The following is a 21,461-nucleotide window of genomic DNA, read 5'->3' on the forward strand; positions in this document are numbered from 1 at the left end:
TCTATAAATCTAGAATGACATGCTTCATAGAAAAAAATAATTTTTGCTAACTTGTCCAGTGGCCTCAATATGTTTTCAGCAGAGTAACATTTAGGAAAGCTTCACAAAATCTTAAGAGGGAAATCAGCACCACTTAAAGCTATTTTTCAATAAAGCAATAATTCAAAAAATATTCATTCTTACCATAAAAGCAGCCAGAGTTTCAGAAACAATCTCTCCATGGCCTGCACATTCTTGTCCTATTTCTCGAATGATATTCTTTATAACACTTTCTGCCTGAGTGGGAGGCATTCTGCCTAAGTAAAACAATGATTATTTTTTTAAAGAACAGTATTTATATATGATTTTTTCCTCTTAGATTTGTAAAGAGTCATTCTATTATTTATTAACCTATTAGTATTTATTAGCATCTATAAAAATTTAAAAACTTTTCTCTAATTTATAAAACTGAAGGACTTTGTTGATGACAGAGCAATCAGGACTTCAAATTCGAACGGAAGTATTTCCTATTTTGTGAAAAATGACATAAATAGAGCCATTTTCAAAACAGAACTGGAGCAGCCATTTCAGGGGAACTGCTCTGCATGTCCTCTTCTCTTCTTTACACCTTTGAACTAAGCCCAACTGCCAACATCCCAAGAGTCAGCAAGAACGAGAAAATCCTGTTTGAAAAGCAATAAATAAGAACTCTTGACTAGCGACCACTTCACTTACCCAATGACTGAAGTACAAATCTAGCCCTGCTTGTCAACACCAAAGAGCTCTTCTTAAAAACAACCTACCCAAACATTTTTCTTCCATAAAAACCCTGAATCCACCTCCTTTAATTGGCGAACTATTTGGGTTTCTACCCAAATCTGTACATCCCCAGTTGTAATCCTTTTATCACAAATAACCGCTTTGCCTCTTGAACTGGTTTCTTGTTTTTAGGTTGACAGTTTAAATGCTGGTGATTGCCAAAGGTATACTTATATCATGATATATATTTTTCCAATTTAATGACTAAACTGTATTAGGGAGGTAGATTTAATGAGAAACCCCAGTCCTATCGGTGCAGGTGGCAAAATACAGTTTTTAGGCGGAAATGTTTAGTCCGCCACATTCACTAAGTGATCTCTCATAATTGCATGGGACTCTAGGAAAACAATTCTTGCTCAAATCCTCTAAATTCTCTTTCCTGCGCATCCCAGCTGGAGTTTGGGCTTTTGACTAAAAATATAAATGAAAAAAAAATCAAAACATATTATGTGAAATATGGACATTTTGAAAGATAAACTCCTAAATTATTAATTCCATTTACTACAAACCAATAAAGGGTGGTACGTTTTAATGAGTTTCCCCATCTTCCCAAGCATCAGTAACTGAGCACTGGGATTCTTTGCACGTAGAGAGGAACAAAGGCAATCCGGGTAGATAAAGCGAACTCTCAGCATCACTAATGTTCATTTAAGGTAGCGCTTGGCATTTTGTCCAGTAGAATCAGACGGCCTGGGATCCGTGGCGACCCCATCATTTTCTAGCTGAGACCCTAGGCATTTGCTTCCCCCCTCTGAGAGCCGGTTTCCTTCTCTGAAAACTTTGGTATGACTAGTACCCTCCTCCCAGATTGTCCCAAGACCTAAGCGAGCTCTGTGCACCTACTGGTTAAAACAGTGCGAGGCATAAAAGGCATAAAGTAAGCGATTAGAACAGCGGCTTGCAACAGGTACTCAGGGTCAGCGGCGCCTGCGCGCGTTGGCGAGAGCGGCGGGGGCGGGGCGGGGGCGGGGCGGGGGCGGGGCCGCGGCGGGGGCGGGGCGGGGCGGGGGCGGGGGCGGGGCCGGGGCCGGGGCGGGGCCGGGGCGGGGGCGGGGCCGGGGCCGGCGCCGCAGGGGGTTGCTACGGACTCGCCTCCGCCCCACTTCTCCCCTCTCCCGCGGTGCCCCGCAGACACCCGAAGACTCAGACGCGCGCTCAGCGGGATGAGAGGTCTGACCTGCCGACCTGGGCGCCTCTGACCGGACACCACCCCTGTTTCCGCTGAGTCTGGGCGCCGGGAAAGGAATTCTGACGGCAGCTGAGTCCCAACCGAGGCTGCCCCGGGCGTCCAGCCGCGGGGGCTCCACCTGCTGCGCACGCGGCCTCCTCTGGCGGTACACCTGGGGCTGCGGGGCGCGGCGCCTCGAGGCCCCTCCACGCCCCGCTCTGCCCTGCCTCGGGCAGGCCGCGGTACTCCGCGTGGGCCCAGTAACCGCGGAGACAGAACGCGGAGGCCCAACCCAGGGGGCCTTGTGGGCGGAGCCAACGTGGGGAGGCGTGCCCGCGCCCAAACGCCAGAGACTTTGCCCGAAGGGATGGGCAACAATTTTTTTTTATTTATTTTTTTTATTTTTTTTTAATTTTTTTTAATTTTTTTTTATTTATTTATGATAGTCACAGAGAGAGAAAGAGAGGCAGAGACACAGGCAGAGAGAAGCAGGCTCCATGTACCGGGAGCCCGAGGTGGGAATCGATCCTGGGTCTCCAGGATCGTGCCCTAGGCCAAAGGCAGGCGCCAAACCGCTGCGCCACCCAGGGATCCCCAATTTTTTTTTTAAAGATTTTATTTATTTATTCATGAGAGACACAGAGAGAGGCAGAGACACAGGCAGAGGGAGGAGCAGGCTCCATGCAGGGAGCCCGACGTGGGACTCCATCCCGGGACTCCAGGATCACGCCCCGGGCTGAGCCACCCGGACTGCCCTGGGCAACAATTTTTAAAAACAGAAATGAACAAAATATATAGAAGGTCCCAAACCTGGTAGAGAAAAGCAGGCTCACTGCACCTTAGTGGTTAAGGGTGTCAAACACGAGGTTTCTTAAGAGTATTTACTTGGGTGAAAATTAATGAAGAGAAGTCTCCCTAAAAGCGGACTTGGAAGGCTGGAAGGGGTGCCTGCAAGGGGAAGCCCCTCCCACTCCACCATTAAATTATAGGAAGAATTGCCAATTAAAGACCGCAACGGAAGAATCTTCAAAAGGAAAAGAATCGTCAATTACAGCCTGAACAGGGAAGGTGTACATTGTAACCTATGAGAAATCGAATACCCCTGTACCTCAGCCAATGAGAAATCCTCATCCCCCTGGACTCTTGCTTTTCTCAAAAGGACTTTTTTTTTATTTTTTTTATTATTTTTTTATTTTTTTATTTTTGAAGACTATCTATTTGACAGAGAGAGAGAGGCAGGCAGAGGCAGAGGGAGAAGCGGGCTCCAGGCTGAGCAGGGAGCCCGGTGTGGGGCTCCATCCCAGGAACCTGGGATCACAAGCCCGGCTGAAGGCAGGCGCTTAATGGACTGAGCCCCCCAGGTGCCCCTCTCCAATGGACATTTATTGAAAAAAAAAAAACCCTTCTACCTTCCTCTTTCTTCTCAAGAAAATAATGTTCCTTGTCTTTGTTGTATTTGCCTTTGGTTTTGTGTAACTCTCTTGTCCTAAATTGCAATTGTCTGTTATTCCCGAGTAAACTCGCTTTGCGGGCAAACTAATGCAGAGCTCTATTTTCAAGGTTAACAGTTACTAGTGTGGGAACCTATATGGCCTCTAAAAGGGAGCCAAGGCGGAGGCAGGAGCCAGTTTGGAGAGGATGGGAAAATCGAGAGGTTGTATTGTTGTATGGAGTTTATATAAAAGTATCTAGTTTTAAAAACCAAAAGCAAAAAGGATTGTTGTGCCCAAGATTGCGAATCCGAGAAACCACCAAGGAGCCGACACCCATGCAAGTACATGGGGGTTTATTTACAAGCTCGAGTTTGGGTCCAAGTATACTCCATACAGCAGAGCAGGGACTTGGACCCCAAGACTAAGAAGCACAGCAGTGTTATAGGGGCCAGTGGCCAATGAGATTATAACATACGCAGAAAGTTGCACAGTCATGTGGTCCACACGCAGGTGGCCAATTGAATCACGATTCACCCTATAGTGACCATTTGAACTAGGCTATTATTCTGGTTAGAGAATTGGCGCGCAGGTTTGGCGGGCAAAAGAGGGGTTTTCATTCCTTGGCTGGTTAAAGGTCAGAGGTCCCGCGTTCGTAAGTGTTCTGGTTTCTGATAAGGGTGTGCTTAATAGCTAAACTAGGGTGAGGGAGTGCCTTAAACAATAGGCAGGTCGTGGCGGTGGGGGGGGAGGGTACATGAGATGGCAGGTGTAGCACAAAATGGAGTTAGTCCTGCTCTGCTTGTCCAGGGGTAGGGGATTTTTGTTAGATTTCCTGGGTCCCACAGGATCACAGTTTAATTTCATGTCCTGTTCAAAAGAAGTCTGTAACAGGATGGTGTAAGATGCCAGAAGAGAAAACCACATTCAGGAAGTACATGATAGGGATCCCTGGGTGGCGCAGCGGTTTGGCGCCTGCCTTTGGCCCAGGGCACGATCCTGGAGACCCGGGATCGAATCCCACGTCGGGCTCCCGGTGCATGGAGCCTGCCTGTGTCTCTGCCTCTCTCTCTCTCTCTCTCTCTCTCTCTCTCTCTGTGTGACTATCATAAAAATTTAAAAAAAAAAAAAAAAAGGAAGTACATGATAAGGACCACACCCAGGACTGGAGTTGGGATGATGAGGTTTTGTTTCTTAACATTAAGGTTGATTAGGCCCGCCTACTGACCTGAAGTACGAGACAGGATTAACTCTATACCAGAAACCAGTATCAACAAAGTTTTATTTTTAAACAGGCTACTGCCAGTAATTTTTTCAAACAGTAAAGGAATACAGTTGACCCTTGAACATCCTGGGGGTTAGGTGCTCTGACACCTACCTGCCTGTCCCCCTAGCCCTCACCTCCACGTGGAAAAATGATATGTGACTCCCCAAAAAACATAATTACTCATAGCCTACTGTTGACTTGAAGCTTACCGATAATATAAAGAGTTGATTAGCACATATTTTGTATGTTGTATGTATTATATTCTGTATTCTAATAAATTTAGAGAAAAAAATCACAAGGAAAAGACATTTACAATGCTGTATATTTATTTTTAAAATACAAAATGTAAAAAAATGAAAAAATTAAAAAATTTTAAAAAATACACATAAAAGTAGACCTGCGCAGTTCCAACACATGTTGTTCAAGGGTCAACTGTACAGAATATATTTTGCTTAAAGATATTTTTAGATTACTAGGAAATGAATAACCACAGGAATGCACAAGTTATAGTAAAAAAGGATTTTATTTATTTTCCCCTTCTAGAAAATTCTCCTAGAATATGGATGAAGCTTGTGCAAAAATAGATGTGCAGAGTAGCAAGTTATAATAGCAAAACGTTGGAAATCTAAACACTTGATATTTAAGGAATGTTGACAAAGTGAATATAAGGCAGATATTAAAAATAATGTGAACAAAAACCTTAAGTATGTGTCTAATGTTTTTAAAAGCTAAATGCAAAATGTATATACAGCATGCCTTCGATTATATTCATATATATGCGTATATAATATATATATATATAAAGTGTATAACTCATGTACCAGTATTCTTAGCAGTGTTTGGATCTGAGTAAGGGTAAGGTATTATTCATTTTATTTTCTTTATTATTTGAGATGGCTAAGTTATTATTTTTATTTCTTTATACTTTTTTAGTATTTCTAGATTTTCTTTGATGAGTATATATTGTCTATGAAACAAAATGAAGGAAAAAAATAATGGGGAGAGGGGATAGCTATATGTAGAGAATGAGCCCAATTTGGAAACTGTAAATAGACAAGGTAAAACAACCAAAAGGAAAGTAAAACAGCAAAATTTTAAGTGGTGATATCTAGGCAATAAGATCATGGCTATTTTCTTCTTTATACTTTAGGATATCTACCAAAATGTTTTTCATAAGTGTATTTCCTAAATGTTTCCTAAACATTTCCTAATGTGTCTGTCTGATGCTAATTGCCCATCTAATATCAATTTTCTCTTCTTTCTTACTAAACCTGATTGTGTGGTTGTGTTGTGAATGATAATGTTCTGTGCCAAAAAGAAAGAAAGAAAAGAAAGAAAGAAAGAAGAAAGAAAGAAGAAAGAAAGAAAGAAAGAAAGAAAGAAAGAAAGAAAGAAAGAAAGAGAAAAAGATCTCACACCCTCTTTCAGCTAGAGGTGGAAACATGTGATATGGTCCTGGCCAGTGAGATTTAAGTGGAACCACTGGATAGATGTCAGAGAAAACCCTTTCATTTTATGTCTATCTCCTTCCCTTTTCATTGTGCTTGAAATGAGAATGTACTAGCTGAAATTCCAGCCTTATTGTGAACATGAAGATGAGGACTACAAAAATCTACAAAGGAGCCTGAGTCCTTGGTGATATTATAGAGCATTCATATCAGTCTTTTTGACTAGCTACCTCTGGAATTCCCATTACATCAGAGAAAATGAAACCCTACCTCATTAAGCCATTGTTATTTAGGTTTTCTGCTACATTCAGCCAAATTCAATAGGTACGCCTTTAAAAATATTATTTAGCCTTTTGTGCTTACTGAATTATTGGTTCTAATTCTTCACTCTCCTGACATGAACACTCTAATTCTTCACTCTCCTGACATGAACACAGACTTGTATGCTTCCTCCCCCTTTGACTTGGAGCTTAGTTCTAGGACTTGCTTTGCCCAATGGGATGTGTGGAAGTGAGAAATGTGCCAAATTCAGAGACAAGGACTTAAGAGACCCCGTATTTCTCCTTTTCCTCTTGAATCTGTATCACTGCCATTAGAAGAACATATCCTGGGAATTCTTTGGTCCCAGGAGAAGAATGAGAGGCAAATGGAACAAAATTGCCTGAACCAATCTTTCAGTACGATATACAGCTATCCAATTGGGCCCAACCTAGATCAGCCTAACTCCAGACAAGCTGTAGATGTGTGATAATTAAGAAGTGTTGTCTTCAATCACTAAGATTTTTAGTAGTGTATTATACACTATTACAGTGGAACTAGTTCATTTGTAAATCTTTCAACAATTCAAATTTCTCATTTATAAAACATAGATAATAACAGCATCTACCTCACAGAGTTGAGCATAAAATGTGGTAATACTTATAAAGCATTTAGCATATGACTGATATAAATAAAAGGATCATTAAATTTTAGATATTATTATTACCCTTATCACTATTATTGAAAAAATCAAGTATGAAAATATATTTCACATTCCCATGACTTATTGGACTTCTAGTCCTTTAGAACTAATTTTTTCTAGTTTTAACAAGGCAGCAATTTAAAAAGAAACATGGGAGACCGAGAGAGTGCCTCCAGAGAATCTTGTCAGAAAAAAATAATGGTAGGAGATATATTTACCTTGAGAAAAAGATAGCATGAGAACTGTTAACATTTTTGTTTAACAAGAAAAGACTTTAAGTATCAGAATATCAGAGCAGAAATCTACATACAGTAGTGGATTTAATTTAACATAAAGAAATAGAGCTGACCAATTGTGATGGAAGTCATACTAGAAGAGCTGAGCTCCAGTTTATTAAATGTTTTTATCTCAAAGTTAAAGGATTACCTTCAAGGATGTTGTGGATTTAAAAATCCACAGCTAATATCACACTCAATGGGGAAAAAATAAGAGTTTTCCCCTAAGATCAGAAATGAGACAAGGATGTCCACTCTCATCACTTTTATTCAAAATAGTATTGGGGGATCCCTGGGTGGCGCAGCGGTTTAGCGCCTGCCTTTGGCCCAGGGCGCGATCCTGGAGACCCGGGATCGAATCCCACGTCAGGCTCCTGGTGCATGGAGCCTGCTTCTCCCTCTGCCTGTGTCTCTGCCTCTCTCTCTCTCTCTCACTGTGTACCTATCATAAATAAATAAAATAAAATAAAATTAAAAAAAAAATAGTATTGGAAGACCTAACCACAGCAATCAGACAAGAAAAAGAAATAAAAATCATCCAAATTGGTAAGGAAGAAGTAAAACTTTCACTATTTGCAGATGACATGATACTATATATAGAAAACCCTAAAAAGCACCAGAAAAATACCAGAACTTATGAGTTCAGTAAACGTGTAGGATACAAAATCAATATACAGAAATCTGTTGCATTTCTATACACTAATAGTGAAATAGCAGAAAGAGAAATTAAGAAAACAATCCCATTTATAATTGCACCAAAAAAAAATATCTAGGAATAAAGCTAACCAGGGAGGTGAAAGACTCATACTATGGAAATCATAAAACACCGATGGAAGAAATTGAGGTTGACACAAACAAATGGAAAGACATTCCATGCTCATAGATTAGGAGAATAAATACTGTTAAAATGTCCATACTCTCCAAAACAATCTACAGATTTAATGCAATCTCTATCAAAATACCATTGGCATTTTTCACAGAACTAAAACAGGTAATACCAAAATTTGTATGGAACCACAAAAGATCCCAAATAGACAAAGCAATCTTGAAAGAGAAGAACAAAACTGGAGCTATCACAATCCCAGATTTCAAGATATACTACAAAGGTGTAGTGATATAGTATGGTACTAGGCACAAAAACAGACACATAGATCAATGGAACAAAATAGAGAGCCCAGAAATAAACCTATGCTTGTGTGGTCAACGAATCTATGACAAAGGAGGCAAGGATATGCAACAGGAAAAAGATAGTCTCTTCTACAAATGGTGTCGGGAAAACTGGACACTATATGCAAAAGAATAAAAATGGACTTTTTTATGTGGACAAAACTTGACTCAAAATGGATTAAAGACCTAAATGTGAGACCTGAAACCATAAAATTCCTAGAAGAAAATGTATGCAGTAATTTCTTTGACATCACTATAGAAAGGTTTTTCTAGGTATGCTTCCTTTAGCAAGGGAAATAAAAGCAAAATTAAACTATTGGGACTACACTGAAATAAAAAGCTTTTGCACAAGTGAAGGAAACCATCAGCAAAACAAAAGACCATCCACCAAATGGGAGAAAATATTTGCAAATGATATATCTGATAAGGGGTTAATATCCAAAATATATAAAGAACTCCCACAACTTAACAGCCAAAAAACAATTAGTTCAATTTAAAAATGGGCAGAAAACATGAACAGACATTTCTCCAAAAAAGACATACAGATGACCAACAGACACATGACAAGATGCTCAACAGCACAAGTCATCAGGGAAATGCAAATCAAAACCACAATGAAATATTACCTTGCTACTGCTAGAATGTCTAAAATCAAAACACAAGACAAGTGTTGGCGAGGATGTGGAGAAAGGGGAACCCTCATGCACTGTTGTGGAGAATACAAACTGGTGTAGCCACTGTGGAAAACAGTATGGAGGTTCCTTAAAAAATTGAATACATAATTACCCTATGATCCAGTAATTCCATAACTGGGTATTTACCCAAAGAAAACAAAAACACTAATTCAAAAGAAAAATGCACCCCTGTGTTAGCCAAGGTATGGAAGAAACCCAGGTATTCATCAACAGATGAATTGATAAAAATGGGGTGGTGTGTGTGTGTATATTACTCAGCCATAAAAAAAAAAAAGAATGAAATGTTGCCATTTGTAACAACATAACATGAATTTAGAGGGTATAACGCTAAGTGAAATAAGTCACTCAGAGAAAGACAAGTACCATATGATTTCACTCATATGTGGAAATCTGAGAAACAAAATAGAAAAAAAAAGAACAAACAAAATAGACTCAACTATAGAGAACAAACTGGTAGTTGCCAGAGGGGAGGTGGGTGGGGATGGTGGGTGAAATAGGCAAAGCAAACGAAGAGTACACTTATCATGATGAGCACTGAATAATGTACAGAGTTGTTGAATCACTATGTTGTACACCTGAAACTAATATAACAATATATATTAATCATACTGGAATTAAAAAAAAAAAGAATGTTGCAGACTTCATTCCTATGACTAAGTGACTTTAAGATATCAGGAACCACCATACTTTTATAGAAGTGAGTATATATTTTCTTTTTCCTAAAGTCTTTTTTTTTTAAGATTTTATTTATTCATGAGAGACAGAGAGAGAGAGAGAGATAGGCAGAGACACAGGCAGAGGGAGAAGCAGGCTCCATGTGAGGAGCCTGATGTGGGACTCGATTCCGGGACTTCAGGATCAGGCCCTGGGCCAAAGGGAGGTGCTAAACTGCTGAGCCACCAGGCATCCCTCTTTTTCCTAAAGTCTTAAGAGCAAATGAGTTGAATATTTTAGTGTTTATGAATTTTTTGAATGTTGAACAGTGTAAATGTTCTCCTTGTTGAGTGTCTGAATTTTGTTGTCTCCCTTGAAGTAGTGCTGAGCTTTCTTTGTTCTTTTTCAGACAGTAAAATCATTTGTGGATCACTTTGATTTCTTTGAGGACTATTTTTAAGCTTTACTAGAATGGGTCTAGAGTAGTCTTCACTCCAAGGAGAATTTGTCCCTACTCCTAAGTTATGGCTGCTTTGAGGTTTTCACAGAAGATTCTCTGTACTCTGGCTGGCCACAGATCCAATGTCTGCTCATCTTCTGTGAATTCTGGGAATTATTTAGCTTACAGCTCTCTAGTCATTCTTTGCTCAGACTCAGATTTATGGAGCTCTATTTTTCCCCCTTAGCTTCCACCTTTCAAATTCTTCTACCTTTCAAATTCCATTTCCCTCAGCCTCTGGGAATGCTGCACTCCATCTCTTCAACTCCGCTGGGTCTCCAAACTCTATTTGAGTTTATTTTCTCATGATCTGGAAAATTCCTCCAAGCAAAAAGTTGGGGAAACCAATTTCATATGTTTTTTTTCTCTCAGGTATCACACTCTTTGTTTTCCAATGTCTGAATACAATTGCTTTACAGATTTTGTCCAGTTTTCAGGCTGTTTGTGACAGGAAGTCCAGTTATTATTTTGTCATGGTCTCAGTAGAGCCCTGAGTAATCTTGGAGAGAGGATAATAGGAAATAGTCACCTAGGAGAGTAGAAAAGTATGCTTAATAAAAATTTTCAGCTCATTATTGGGAAGTGTGAATATTCATTTGAAGGTTATAATCATGAATATAAGGTGAAACCAATCTGCCATGTAAAGTGACTTTATTCAGACATTGTTCAGTAGTCCAGGAGCAGCATGGGAAGAGTAGATGGTGGTCTACTCTGGATTTGGAGTGTTGCCAGACTAGCTGTTATAATGATAGTCTAGGGCTTTTCAACCAGCTTTAATCAACAAAAGCAATTATGCAGTTCTTTAGATATTGCAAAGATCTTACTAAGAAAATTTCCAGTTATTCACAGAGATATAATTAACATTTGGAAGAGTACTTTAGGGTTTACAAAGTTGTTTCACAGATAACAAATGAGCTGTTCCTTACAACAGCCTCACAAGAAAATGAACTTTTGTCATTTCAGTTTATACATTTCATATTCAGAGTGTGTAAGAGACCAGCCTAAGACTATGCAATTACTAAGTCACAGAACCATCTTAGTCCAATTGCTCTAAACAGTCCTTACAATTTGAAGGGAACTCTCAAAGATTCTGTGAGAAGTTCTACTCTTTCCTCCAGAAAAATACATAAAATCCCTAAGTTGCATATAATTTCAGAGAACTCACAAATTCCCTGAAGCTCACGAAAGTGTCAATGGCCTCTTAATTAAAAATCTTTAATGTACCTGTGGGCCCTAGGATGGCTTCATGGTTTGAACATCAACTCTTGATTTCAGCTGGGATCATGGTTCAGGGTTGTAGGATCAAGCCCCAGGTCACAATCTGTGTGCAGCAGGGAGTGTACTCCCAATTCTCTCTCTTCCTCTCCCTCTACACCTCCCCACACCCAAACCCACCCCCCACCACTGCTCAAATAAATAAATCTTAAAAAAAAAAAAAAAAGAATAATGTACCTGGACAGGGGTTAGTTGGATATTCACTTTATAATTATTTATTCAAGGGCACATATGTATCAACCTTTTCTGTATATATATTTCAAAACTAGATAAATATACTATGAAAGAAGAAAAATTACAGGTCAATATCTCCAATGAACATAGATGCAAAAGATCTCAAGGAAATATTAGCAAATCAAACTCAACAATATATTAAAAGGATGATTTACCATGATCAAGTGAGATTTTTCCAGAGATGCAAGGATGGTTTAATATCTACAAGTCAGTCAACCTGATACACCTCATTAACAAAATGAAGGACAAAAATCATATGATCAAGGGTTGGGTACCAGAAGAGATGTTGGTATCTGCAGCAAGTCAAGGGATCCAGGCCTAGCTGGGCCTGCAAGAGATTGGTGTCCACTTTGTCAGTGCTTTCCTGGCAGTCAAGGTGTCAGGGAATTCACTGAGAAACCCTATACGGAGCTGAAGAAGACAAACCCAGACCTGCCCATCCTAATATACAAGTGCTCCAATGTGCAGCACAAGTTCCCAATCCACAATGAATGTGGCCAAGAGAAGAATGTGTCTTTGAACAACTTCAGTGCTGATCAGGTAACCAGAGTCCTAGAAAATGAGCTAAGTTGCAAAGCCTGAAATCTCCACTAAGGATTAAGCACAACAGCATCACAGCCTGAGCTTTGCTGGACTGAATACAATGTGGAAAATTATGTTTTCTTTCTTTATGAAGCTTGTGCTGAAAAATGTGATCTCGCGATATCTTTTTCTCATTCCTCTTTCCAACCTTTGTTGTACAACCACTGAGGGAAAAATAAAGTTTTATTTTGTTCATCCAAAATAAAATCATATGATCATCTCAATAAATACAGATAAAGCACTTGACAAAATTCAGCATCCATTCATGATAAACATCCTCAGTGAAGTGGGTATTTTTTTTTTTTTAAGATTTTATTTAATCATGAGAGAGAGGCAGAGGGAGAAGCAGGCCCCATGCAGGGACCCCGATGTGAGACTCGATCCCAGGACTCCAGGATCATGCCCTGGGCCAAAGGCAGGCGCTAAACCACTGAGCCACCCAGGGATCCCTTGAAGTGGGTATTAAGTGAACATACCTCAACATAATAAAAGCCATATGTGACAAATTCACAGCAAATGTCGTTCTCTGGTGAAAAGTTGAAAACTTTTCCTCTAAGATTAGAAACAGGACAAGGATGCCCACTCCTACCACTAGGCACAATAAAAGGCATTCAAATTGCAAGGAAGAAGTAAAACTGTCACTTTTGCAGATGACATGATACTTTATACAGAAAACCTTAAAGACTCCATTAAAAATTTTTAATTAATAAATACATTTAGTAAATGTGCAATATACAAAATTAATATTCAGAAATCTGTTACATTTCTATACACTAATAACAGACTAGCAGAAAGACAAATTAATAAACACTTCCAGGGACACTTGGGTGGCTCAGCGCTTGAGCATCTGCCTTCAACTCAGGACGTGATCCTGGAGCTCTGGAATCAAGTTCCACATTGGGCTCCTGCATGGAGCCTGCTTCTCTTCCCTCTGCCTATGTCTCTGCCTCTCTGTGTGTCTCTCATGAATAGATAAATAAAATCTTAAAAAAATAAATAAACATTCCCATTTATAATTGCATCAAAAAGAATAAAATACCTAGAAGGTGAAAGACCTATACTCTGAAAACCATAGGATATTGATGAAAAAAAGTGGAAACAACACAAATAAGTGAGAAGATAAATCATGCTTATGGACTTGAAGAATTAATATTATTAAAATTTCTGTACTGTCCAAAACAATCTATGAAATCAATGTAATACCTATCAAAATATCAATATTATTTTTCATAGAACCAGAACAGATAATCCTAAAGTTTGTATAGAACTACTAAAGGCTCCAAAAAGCCAAATAAATCTTGAGAAAGAAGAACAAAGCTGGAGTTATCACACTCTCAGATTTCAAAACTATGGTAATCAAAACAGTATGATACTGGCCCAAAAAAAAAGACACATAGATCAATGGAATAAAGGAGAAAGTCCAGAAATAAACCCAGGATTATAGAGTTAATTAATCTACAACAAAGGAGGCAAAAATATACAACAGAGAAAAGATATTCTCTTCGGTAAATGGTTTTGGGAAAATTGGACAGCAACATGCAAAAGAATGAAACTTGACCACTCTCATACCATATACAAAAATAAACTCAAATGGATTAAAGACCTAAATGTAAGACCCAAAACCATAAACTTCCTAAAAGAAAATGCAGCCAGCAAATTCTTGGCTATTAGTCTTAAAAATATTTTTTGTGTCTGTCTCTTCAACAAAAGCAAAAACAAACAATTGGGACTACAACAAACTAGGAAGCTTTTGCATAGTGAAGGAAATCATCAATAAAACAAAAAGGGAAGCTACTGAGTGGGAGAAGATATTTGCAAATGATATGTCTGTTAAGGGATTAAACAACAACTCGATTAAAAAATGAACAGAGAGGGCAGCCCGGGTTGCTCAGCAGTTCGGCGCTGCCTTTGGCCCGGGGTGTGAACTTGGGGACCCGGGATCAAGTCCTGCGTCGGGCTCCCTGCGTGGAGCCGGTTTCTCCCTCTGCCTGTGTCTCTGCCTCTCTCTCTCTCCTCTCAGTGTTTCTCATGAATAAATAAATAAGTAGTTTAAAAAAAATAAAAAATGAACAGAGAACCTGAATAGATGTTTTTCCAAAGAGGACATAAAGATGGCCAATAGATACATGAAAAGCTGCTCAACATCACAAAATCATCAGAGAAATGCAAATCAAAATCACAATGAGATATCACCTCATTCCTATCAGAATGGCTAGTATTGGGGATCCCTGGGTGTCTCAGCGGTTTGGCGCCTGCCTTTGGCCCAGGGCGCCATCCTGGAGTCCCGAGATCGAGTCCCACCTCGGGCTCCTGGCATGGAGCCTGCTTCTCCCTCCTCCTGTGTCTCTGCCTCTCTCTCTCTCTCTCTCTCATAAATAAATAAATAAATAAATCTTTAAGAAAAAAAAAGAATGGCTAGTATTGAAAAGAGAAGAAATAAATATTGGCAAAGATTGGAAGAAAAGGAAACCCTTGTGCATTGTTGGTGGAAATAGTTGGTGGACCCACTGTGGAAAAGACCATATAGGTTTCTTCAAAAATTAAAAATAGAAATACTCTATGATCAGGTAATTCCACTGGTGGATATTTACTCAAAGAAAATGAAAATATTAATTTGAAAAGATACATGTACTCCTATGCTTATTGTAGCATTATTTATGATAGCCAAGGTATGGAAAGCAACACAAGTGTCCATGGATAGATAAGTGGATGAATATGTTATGTATGTGGAATATTACTCAATCATAAAAAGAATGAAATATTGCTATTTGCAACAACATAGGTTGACCTAGGTGGTATTATGCTAAGTTAAATAAGGCCAACAGAGAAAGACAAATGCTATATGATTTCACTTAAATGTGGCATCTAAAAGCAATAATTGAGCAAACAAAATAAAATAGAAATAGACCATAGATATAGAGAACAAACTGGTGGTTACCACAGGGGAGAATGGTGGGGAGATGGGTAAAGTAGGTAAAGGGAATTAAGAGGTACAAACTTCCTCCGGTTAGAAAATAAATAAGTCACAAGTATGCAGATATGCAAAGTATAGCCTAGGAAATATAGCCAATAATATTGTAATAACTATATGCTGACAAATGATGGTGACAGATGATAATTGCACTTATGATAAGCATTTCATGGGGTATATAAATATTTAATCATTATGTTGTATGCCTTAAACTAATATTGCATGTCAACCATACTTCAAACAAACAAGCAAATAAATAAAATTATTTTTTAAAAATCTATTCTTTATGATTTTCAACTATCTCCAAAGGTGACAAATGATGAGGAAAGCATTAATTCTTTGTTTCCCCTCTTTTTCTCCATCACAAGAATCAGCCAGTTGAGCAACAACAAATCTTAGGATTAGATTTTCACCACCTAAATCAGGGAGAAATTGAAACTTTTACTGTAGATACCCAAACATGGGGTCCTCTTCTTTCATGTATTATAAAAATCAAAATTATTAAAACATAAAACGAATAAATTTAATCAGTGAATTATATTCTAATCAAATTAAAGCCTCTATAAAAATGTGGAGGCAATAGTGATTCTTAAAATTATTTGCCCCTTAACCAGGTAAATTTCATACACATAGTCCTAATCAGGAAAACCTGATCCAAAGCATAAAAACCTTTGCTAATATCACCTCTGTGGCAGTGATTCTCAACTCTGGAGAGTGAAGGGTAGCATACTTTGGGAGTCCCTTGTGATGAACTCTGATATGCCCAAAGTATGCTACCTTTCACTCTCCAGAGTTGAGAATCACTGCCACAGAGGCGATATCAGCAAAGGTTTTTATGCTTTAGATCCTGTCTTTTACTCACCTACTCCCATACTCATCTCCAATCTTTAGCTAACAACCAATTCTTCATTAATGTCTTTCAAATCAGTTCAATTCTCTCCATTCCCATTTCTCCTGCATTAAAGCAACTATCTTTTCTTGTCTGGATGACTACAACAACCAAGCTTCCTGACTCCAGTGTTGTACCCTCCAAATCTTTGCCTATACTAAAATGATATTTCAAAAATATAAATCTGATTGTATCATTCCCCTGCTTAAAATCTCATGAAGGCTTCTGAGTAGCCTTGGGGTGAAGTCCAAACTCCTTGGCATGGCATAAAAGGGCCTTTATGATCTGATCTTGGCTCCTCTCATCCAACCTCAGTTCAAGCAGCTGCCTCCCTCCTCCTCCCAGACCACACCCTTTCCATTCTCTGAGTATGTTAAGTTACTCACTGGCCACCTTAGCATATAGGTTATTCTATTTGAAAATCCCTTTCCCTCTTCACCTGGCTAACTTTTTCATGTTTCAGAAGTCATGTCTCCTGTGAAGCACTCTCTGACCTGTCAATATTGGGTTTAGTTCCAAACATTTTCACTGCCCCTCAAAGAAAGTTCCATACCCATTAAGCAATCACTCCCCATCTCCCCTCCCCACAGTACTAATATGTGACAGAGCTCTCAATACTCTAGAGAAGTCTATTTTCTTCTCTGTTTCCTCCACTAGACCACAGACTCCTTGAAGGCAGGGAGATTCTGTGGAATCTCCAGGACCTAACAACAGAGCCTGGGATGAAACAGTCACACCAGAGTATTTGGGTTAGGGAGGTAAGTATAGTGTGGGTGAGTGAAAAAAAGGAGAGAATTTTTAGAAGTCTTTAATGTCTTCACTGAAAGGTGGGAGTGATTTCAGAAGGAAATAATTTTAGAGGGAAAGATAGAAACATTTATATTATAGGTCTTCAGAACTTCCTTTGACTCTACTTTTGGCTCTCCTGCTTTAGGATCCTCTATCTATCCCCAAACACGCTTTTATGCATCCCCAAGAAGGATTGTTCTCAGTATTCTCTTCTTCCCTCCATGCCTCAAACTAGAGCAGGGTAGTTTCCAATGGTGCCTGGGCTTCAGAAGGTGGGTGCTGAGTTAACTGACTCCTAAGCTTGCAAAGCTTCTTGAGAGACCAGGTACTGGTCTTGAGAGACCTGGTACTGGTACCAGGTGGGTATGGGGGACTGAGATTTAGTTCCAGATTGAATCTCATCTCTGTGATTCTCTCCCACTATGGGGAGCACTATGGCATGGCTCTCAAGGATGAATGTTAATTTGGTACAGTCTAAACCCTTATTAAAGGAAGAATATGTTCTCAATTGTCAAGGAGCTTACTTTGCTTGGCTCGTAAGTCTTCATTTTTGTGAGGAGGGATTTTCTGAATCTCCCTTCCAGGTTTGCTGAAATTATAGAAGAGCTACATTCTACTTTCAGCAGCTGTCTTCTTATGACCAAATAAAGGGCTTGGATGCATCAGATTATTTCAGTTCATTTGTCCCTCTGATGGGGAGGGCTGGCCTGCCAGTTCCACCTGGCACACTGCAAGTAGTCATATATCACCTGGATTTCTCACTTCACTCCAAGCTCAATAACTCTAACACCGATCTCTCTAAAGCAGTCCCACTCTCTGCATTCTTTTTTTTTAAATTTTTAAAATATTTTTATTTATTTATGATAGTCACACACACAGAGAGAGAGGCAGAGACATAGGCAGAGGGAGAAGCAGGCTCCATGCACCGGGAGCCCGACGTGGGATTCGATCCTGGGTCTCCAGGATCGCGCCCTGGGCCAAAGGCAGGCACTAAACCGCTGCGTCACCCAGGGATCCCCAATCTCTGCATTCTTTATTGGGATGAATTGCCTTTGACTTAATAGCAGGCCCACTGATTTAAGCAACCCCAAACCTGCTTTGGGTAACCCTGCTTCTCTCTCCTTCTAATGCTTCACACTCAGATCTGTCACTAAGCCTATCCATTCTACCTTTTTCAGCATGTCTCATATCCATTCCCTTCTCGAACTACAGTATTCTAACTGAGGCCTGTTACTGGAATCTCTTAAAGTTTTCCCCTCCTTCCAGCCTGCACCACTCTCAAATGCAAAGCTGATCATATAATCCCCTATGTATATCCCTTTGAAGATTTCCCATTACCTACAGGAGAAAATTCAGTTTTGCATCCTTTGCGTTGGATGCAAGTTCCTCCTTGATCTGGCTGGCCTCTTTATCACTAGACCTGCACTGTCTAATAGGATGGCCACCAGCCACATGAGTTTATTTACGTTTAAATTGGTTAACGTTACATGAAATTTAAGATTCAATTCCCTAGTTGCCCTAGCCACATGTGTCTAATGACTACTGTATTCAACTATGAAGACATAGAACAGTTTCATTGATGCGTAAATTTCTACTGGACACTCATCTCACCCCTACTGCACCTGAATTCAAACTTCCAAACTATTCTTACCTAAGAGCCTTCTATGCTTTAGCTGAGGCAGCTTCGTTTACTGTGCCTTTCAAGATACAGCTCAAATGTCTCCCTATTCACTGAAGTCATTCCCAACCATGTCTCCCACTGTCATACAATTGGTCATCTCCCTCTCTGGGGCCTCTATTGCACTCTTTGCTAACCACTGTCATTGCGCCCCTAATACTCCTTGTCACCAATTGGTGTTCAAGTCTATTTCCTTTCACTACAGTGTGAGTTTGGGGGCAGGGGCAGGGTCCCAGTGTTATCCATCTGCATACTCCCAGCTCCTAGACTAATGTCTGACATAGAGTATATAATCAGTAACTATTTCTGTGAATAAATATTACAAATAATTATTCATAAATTCAAGATTCAATCAGCCTTTAGAAATAGAGAAAACCCCAATTTAAACCCTTCATCGATGGTATAAACCTTGAAGAAGAAATATATTTTTGGTCAGGTCATCAAAATACTTCTCTTAAATCATGGTCTCCGGATGCCTGGGTGGCTCAGGGACGCCTGGGTGGCTCAGTGGTTGAGCGTCTGCCTTCCACCCAGGGTGTGATCCTGGAGTCCCGGGATTGAGTCCCACATCAGGCTCCCTGCACGGAGCCTGCTTCTCCCTCTGCCTATGTCTCTGCCTCTCTCTCTCTCTGTGTCTCTCATGAATAAGTAAATAAATAATCTTTTTAAAAAATAAAAAAATAAATCACGTCTCATGCTAGAATTGTATTCCATTTAAATTAATCAATAAGAGGCATGAAAGTTTGAGTGGATAATTGATATGATTTGATAGGCATGGCGAGGTGAGGCTGACTGCACATAGAAACAACTCTGGCTTCAGTAATTATTAGGTTAACACCTAAAATGTTTAAAGCACACACACACAAAAAAATAAAACAAAATAAAATAAAATAAATAAAATAAAATGTTTAAAGCTAGCATTCAAATATTTACTAAGTGCCTGGGTTTAAAGTAACACATGATCTTTATGAAAATTTTTTGGGAAAATACCAATTGCCTATAGCTAAATTAACAAAGATCAATATTGTTAACATGTTTGTGTAATTATTCATTACATGCTTATTCATGCATGTCTCCTTCACTTTCTTTTTTTTTTTAAGATTTTATTTTTAAGTAATCTCTACATCCAACCTGGGACTCGAACTTACAACCCTGAGATCAAGTGTCTCATGCTCCACCGACTAAGCCAGCCAGGTGCCCCTGACCAGAGACTTCCCACCTTGCTGCAGAGGGACATCACCTAGACTTGTAAGTCCTCTCTCTGATTCCCCTCTGCCCTGGACTTCCCTTGCCTCTGTCTTCCTTTTACTCTTGGGTTTTGCTCCTCCACTTGAGCTTTAGGATCAGCTAAAGTTTTCAAGTCCTAGAAAACAACCTATTGGGATAGATATTGGAATGGTTTTAAATCTGTAGATCACTTTTGGGGAACACCGGCATATTTAAATCTTTTCATCTTTTAAGTTTTCCTACTGCCAAAAATAATATGTCCCATACATTTTGGTCTTCTTTATTGTCTTTCCATAAAGTTTTATAATTTTTTAAAAGATTTTATTTATTTACTCATGAGAGACACAGAGACATAGGCAGAGGGAGAAATGGGCTCCCTGTGGGGAGTCCAATGCAGGACTCTATCCCAGGACCTGGGGATCACGATCTGAGACAAAGGTAGACGCTCAACCACTGAGCCCCCCAGGTGGGCCCCCTAAAGTTTCATCATTTTAATCATAGAAGGCTTGAACATCTTTTGTTACATTCTGAATGTTTGTGGTCAGTATGTAAAAATATATTGATGTTTGTGAATCAATTTTTGTATTTAACAAATGTGCTAAACTCTCTTGTTAATTCCATATCTGTAACAGCCACATCTGATCTATCATTAGATTCTTTTTGATTTTCTAAGTATACAATGACATCATATGCCACTAATGACTTATTTCTTCCTTCCTTTCTTTCTTTTTTTTATTACTTCTTTTCTTATCCATTTCCTTTTTTAATTGATGGACTTTATTTTTAAATTTTTTAAAAATTTCTGCTTGAGAACTTTTCTTTTTTGCAGATTTTATTTATTTATACAGAGAGACAGAGGTAGAGACACAAGCAGAGGGAGAAGCAGGCTCCATGCAGGGAGCCTGATGTGGGACTCAATCTTGGGACTCTGGGATCATGATCTGAGCCAAAGGCAGATGCTCAACCGGTGAGCCACCCAGGCATCACTATTTTTTAATTTTTTAAAGACTTTTTTTTCTTTTTAGCAGTTTTAAGTCAATAGCAAAATTAAGAGGAAGGCATAGAAACATAGAAGGCAAAGATCCTAAATAGATCTTTTTATAAGAGCAGTCCTAGGTTTACAGAAAAAATTAAGCATAGTTTTCATTTATACCCTCTTCCCACCCACCCACCCCTCAAGTCCCTCTACATCTTGCATCAGTGTGGTGCATTTGTTACAACTGATGATATAATATAACTGATTATATTGATATAATATTATTAACTAAAGTCCATGGTTTACATTAGGGATCACTGTGTTGTATATTCTGTTTTTTTTTTTTTAAATAAATATCATTGGTTTCAGAGGTAGAAGTCGGTGATTCATCAATCTTAGATAACACCCAGTGTTCATCATACCCCCTGCCTTCTTTAATTGTATATTCTGAAAAAAAAATTGTATATTCTGTTTTTGA

The 21,461-nt window shown here is 39.2% G+C and overlaps 1 protein-coding gene and 1 pseudogene across 8 annotated transcripts in view; one reads left to right on the plus strand and one right to left on the minus strand.

Annotated features, from left to right (window-relative positions):
• CFAP206 (cilia and flagella associated protein 206) overlaps window positions 1-21,461 on the minus strand; it is a 62,848-nt gene that overhangs the window by 31,144 nt on the left and 10,243 nt on the right. For 2 of the 8 annotated variants that reach the window (XM_077903141.1, XM_077903134.1), the window contains exons 1-2: window positions 1,642-1,749; window positions 184-296 (exon numbers count right to left, since the gene is read on the minus strand). In XM_077903141.1, coding sequence (XP_077759267.1) covers window positions 184-296; window positions 1,642-1,672 — 144 coding nt within the window. In that variant the 5' untranslated portion in view covers window positions 1,673-1,749. Of the gene's footprint in view, window positions 1-183; window positions 297-1,641; window positions 1,750-1,975; window positions 2,214-21,461 lie in introns of those variants that run through there. The other 6 variants (XM_077903140.1, XM_077903135.1, XM_077903139.1 and 3 more) reach the window with 5 other exon arrangements.
• LOC144316794 (NADH dehydrogenase [ubiquinone] 1 alpha subcomplex subunit 2 pseudogene) lies at window positions 12,155-12,453 on the plus strand (annotated as a pseudogene).

This window comes from Canis aureus, chromosome 7 (assembly GCF_053574225.1).
Source record: "Canis aureus isolate CA01 chromosome 7, VMU_Caureus_v.1.0, whole genome shotgun sequence".
Classification (NCBI taxonomy): Eukaryota; Metazoa; Chordata; class Mammalia; order Carnivora; family Canidae; genus Canis; species Canis aureus.